This window comes from Plectropomus leopardus, unplaced genomic scaffold (assembly GCF_008729295.1).
Source record: "Plectropomus leopardus isolate mb unplaced genomic scaffold, YSFRI_Pleo_2.0 unplaced_scaffold9093, whole genome shotgun sequence".
Taxonomy (NCBI): domain Eukaryota; kingdom Metazoa; phylum Chordata; class Actinopteri; order Perciformes; family Serranidae; genus Plectropomus; species Plectropomus leopardus.
This window is the reverse complement of record NW_024700261.1, coordinates 1-4,773: the sequence shown is the minus strand read 5'-3', so window position 1 is coordinate 4,773 and position 4,773 is coordinate 1. Positions and strand designations below refer to the sequence as shown.

The 4,773-nt window shown below is 35.5% G+C and overlaps 1 protein-coding gene across 1 annotated transcript; it reads right to left on the bottom strand.

Annotated features, from left to right (window-relative positions):
• Nucleotides 1–1,890: 1,890 nt before the first annotated feature.
• Nucleotides 1,891–2,863, bottom strand: LOC121940603 (long neurotoxin homolog TA-bm16-like). Its single transcript, XM_042483330.1, has 3 exons — nucleotides 2,730–2,863; nucleotides 2,350–2,448; nucleotides 1,891–2,198 (listed from the first exon to the last, which is right to left on the bottom strand). Exons 1-3 carry the CDS (start codon nucleotides 2,773–2,775, stop codon nucleotides 2,050–2,052), a joined length of 294 nt encoding a protein of 97 aa, XP_042339264.1. The 5' UTR covers nucleotides 2,776–2,863; the 3' UTR covers nucleotides 1,891–2,049.
• Nucleotides 2,864–4,773: the final 1,910 nt, after the last annotated feature.

Below are 4,773 nucleotides of genomic sequence, written 5' to 3'. Positions count from 1 at the left end.
CAGCCTGGGGGTAGAAACTGTCTTTGTGTCTGGTGGTCTTGGCATACAGTGCTCTGTAACGCCTTCCAGAGGGGAGGAGTTCGAACAGACAAAAGACAAAAGAAGATACATTTATGGTAGTGTTTCTACAATTAAAAAAATGCAGATTTTGGAATAATATTACTCATATGGAATTTGGGTTTGACATGTAGGGATTCAGTCAAAACAAGGAATTAATGTACCAGCCATATATGTTATTGTAGGAGACATTTGGTGAAATCCATCTGGATATTTCCACTGTGACACAACAGAGTTTGATGAAGTGAAGTGTTTCTTAATTGAATTACTGCCGGTTTTAATGGTCTTTGTATTACAGAGAAATAATAATTACTGGATTATGAAGGTAAACCATCAGCTGCACTTTCTTGTGTGGATAAACTTGACATCCATATGTTAAATTACCCTAAACTTACTCTTGCAATAAGTTGAAAACATGAAGAACACCAAAAGTGAATTTAGAACTTTTCATATCTCAAAAAAGGCCCATTTTACACATATTTTCAATAAATGTGCCTTTGTTTAAGCTCCTGCAGACAAAGCAAACTAAAATATTTAATAAACAATGTACTTTATACCTGTGAACCACTAGCGTGTTGCATTATCTGTAGATTGTCTTCATATTAATCACCTATAAAGTCGGTTTAATTCAAACAGCACTTAGATGATACAGCAGGTGGAGGTCAAGCACATTTTAATTACTTTGTTGGATAATTGAATCTATAGCTCAGTATTATATTTCATAAATTGATCATATGTTTGTTGAATCATGAAAGTAACTAGTAATTTCAGCTCTCAGATAAATGTAAAAATGTGAAAAGTACAATTTTAGAATGAGGCCACAGCCTGCCTCAAAGGAAACTGAGCATTTTTCATTTTCATTTTCATGCAGGATGGTAATTTCTTCTTTTAAGTCACTCCTTAACACCTATCTTTACAGGAAAGCTTTTTTTTTTTTTTTTTTTTTTTTTTTTACAGTTAACATGTTTGTCTAGTTTCCTCTTTTATCAGTTTTATTATTACTTCTTTATTACACACTTTTGGTGACTTTAAGAAAAAAAATCCATCTGGATATTTTCTAAAGTGTTTTTTTTTTATTTAAAGGACTGCCAATGTTAATGGCAAAGTAATAATAATTACTGGATTAAAAAACTAAGATAAAAAACATTTTTCTTGTACTCTTGTTTGTTCCGAGTAAAAACTTGACATCCAGATACTTTATTATCTTAAATATAATAAAATAATATAATAACTTAAAAAAATCGACATCAACAACATTAAATTCAGAACTTATCATATCTCAATACGTGAGTTTTTTGCTTAAGTTCCTATGGACAAAGTAAACTAAAATGTTGAATAAACAGTGTATTTTACGCCTGTAAACCACTAGCCTGTTGCATTATCCGTAGATTGTCTAGAATATTCACTTTAAAAAAACATTTTATGTTTCATATTTGCCACATTGCCTGATTTCCTCCTCTTTTCCCCAACTCTAAAAATGAAATGTGGCTCCAGTTTTGACTTTGACAAAAGATAAAAGATATGTGACACAGAGTGCACCAAATATCTGCTACATTTTGTTTGTCTAAAGTGATGGGAGTTAGTTGACCTTTGAATGCTTTGCATTTCAGCAATTTGTGATGATAAATATAAAAACCAAAACCATCAAAAAAGGGAAGTGCCCAACCCTAAAGTCAGCTGATCAGCTTCGCTGATCCTCAAATCAACAACTTTATTCATTTGCATTTGCATGCAAATTGTTGATTTACCAATGGTTATTGAAGTGTCATGTCCTGTTTGCCAATCATGTTTACGATTTAAGATTCTGCAGAAATAAAAAAACAAACAAAAACATTTCAGTGGTTGATCTGATTGGGTTTTTATTGAACCAACATTGATCTGCGCTCATTTTCAGCTTTTACACACTGAAAATATTGCTGCTTCCTTTGGAGTTACAAACTCAGTAGGAAAGAAGGAAGACAAATATTTTTAAGCTGCAGCTGCTCCAGAGCCTCAGAAAAAGAGAGTCATGATGCCGGAGGACACCAGCAGGAGGAGGATACTGGAAGCAGTGGGTGTGGCGCTGTTACACAAGTCCGTGGAGCAGCACTTTATGGGGTCAATACACAAAGCACTGAGCATGCAGGTCTTGGCGACGTTACCTGTGTTACATTATGGAAAAAAAACTCACTTTCAACAACGATAAAAGTCCCCAGGCATTCAGTAAAGCGATATGCCAGCTCAGATAGACAGTTCACCTAAGTATTAGAAATGCTTCATATTGCTGTGAAATGCTGTGGAATAACAACTCACCATCCTTTTCGGCGATGGCACACTGGTCAACACCGGGAGGACAATCTACTGAATTTTTGCAGGATTTGCCTGAACATGTGTGGCATTTCAATGCGCATGCTATAAAAAAATAAAAAAACAGAGAGAAAAGTGTCAGACAGAATTTAAATTACTCCAAATATGATCCTTGTAATGTATGTTTAACGCTAAAGAAGAGCAAACAAGCTGATAAATATGAATCTTAAATTCTCTTAAATATAAAAAATAAGAAAACAAAAATCATTACACCACAGTCTGGGTGCTTTGCAAATGGGCTATTTTAGGATAAGCCTACGCCCACCATGGAAAAAAACACATTCATAACTTACATTACTATATAAGTGAATAATAAACTGTTTTACCTGCAGACAGAGCCATAAAAAGGATCACAACTCCAAAAAACTTCATCGTGAATACAGAGAAAATCCTGTAATCGAGTGTGTGAGAGGAGAACTGGAAATTGAAGTTAACTCTTCAAAGCTTTTCACTCGGTGGTCCGACCCCTCTGTCCTTATTTAAACCTACTGCTGCCTCTCCCTTTAAGCCCTCCTCCTTCCTGACAAAGTGCGCACTTTATCCATCTACATGAAAAATAGTCATGTAGACTTTTTGTAAATAAATACAAGAACTTAAAGGGGCAGTAAATCACCTTTAGTAGCACATTACATTTACTCTGGGTTATATAAACCAGAGCAACAGTGCTGCAGTAGTTCACTTTGCAGTATGCCATTGAGTTCCACAGTACTTTTGACTTTTGCTTTGAAATCTATGGAGTAAATATGAAACAAAGATGAAGTTATTTCCTCACTGTGGTTCATCTGGTTTCACTTAATCTGTCAGAAAACAGTAGTGGAGTGGATGAGAAATGATGCAAGTGTCTAAGTGAATGATAATCAGTATGGTTGTTGAAGGTTTTTGTCTGCAAACAGTAAATGTGTGTTGTTTTGTAAAAGCGTGTGCTTAAAAAAATGTCAGTTTAAGTTGAAAAACATGCAGACATCCAGTCGGGCAGAGGTCTTCAATGTTTTTCAAGCCAAGGACCCCTAATTAAAACAGAGAGGGAGCAGGGACATACTGCATGCACTGTTTAAAATCAGCTGGCATGACTTCCAGTTGTGATGTCTTGAGATATGGAGACATTTAGGAGAGCTACATCCCCTCCCTGTGACTGCAGCAAAGACTAAAAACCATCATGGCATCCAGTAAAAGACTACAAGACCCACAATAAGTAAGCAGGTCAGGGAGGGATTGCTGCCCAGCTGAAAGTAATCAGCTGATTGCCTCAGGGAGGGAGCTGAAGGGGAGGAGGAGTCAGGGCATGTGGAGAAGACAAGTGGACACAGACAGAGAACAATGAGATTTCTAATAATGCTACTCAGAAGACAATGAACTTAAAGTTTGATGTACAAATTTGTTTTTTTTAACTTCTGTCTGCAAGAAATATGTTGACCTTTTAAAGAGGACTGAATGCGCTGAATTTAAGTTTGAAAGCAACATTTAATGGTTTTCATTTTCTGCATCCACACCTTCAGCACCCCAAAAGAAAAGCTCCCGACCTCTCAAACCATCACAACGTGTAGGGCAGTTTTAAATTACAAAATAAATGTAACCAGTTACTGAGAAAAACATGCAATTAAATCAAAGTAGTTATATATGAAAAATAATCATTTCCATAAAAAGTGTTGAATAAACATTAATTCTGATGTGTTACATCTTTGTGCCGTGCAGGAATGCCATCTTTTTGGCAAATTCTAGTTGTGTGTCAGCAAAGCTGTTGAGACAAATTTGAGTGCAACATGTACTTATGTTTTTAGGTCTTTTTAGCTCTATTGCCCTGTTTAAAACATTTGTTTAAAGGGTAAACAAAAAGTAATGTTGTCATAAGTTACCTCACTTTGATGAAGTAGCCTAATTAAAATAGTTCCATAGCATTACATTTTATAACAGGGTAACTAGTAATCTGTAACCTGTTACATTTCAAAAGTAACCTTCCCAAAAGTGGGTGTGTTTCCATGAACCCCTCAAATTGCGCAAAATGAAATTGTGAATATAAAATAGCCTATGTCTAATGGAAACTTGATAATTTCAAAAAAGTTTTTATGCTCTCATGAGGTGGAATTTCAGGCTATTCGAAAAAGCCATATTTCACAAAACTGCAATGGAAACACTTTTTTCGCTTTTATAGCTCATATGATGTGTAACACTGAGTGGCGGTAATGCGACTTTATGGTTGCCAACCGCCACTAAACCCAAAGAAGATGAAAAAGTACAATAAAGTCTTGTGACATTCTACAAAACAAAGCTCGGTATGTGTGAAAGGAAGAAGAGACCGAGATCTTCTTCAGTCTTAAATGAGACAAAGAAATTACGGTGATATTAGATTTTCTGTCCGTTCCCTGTATGACC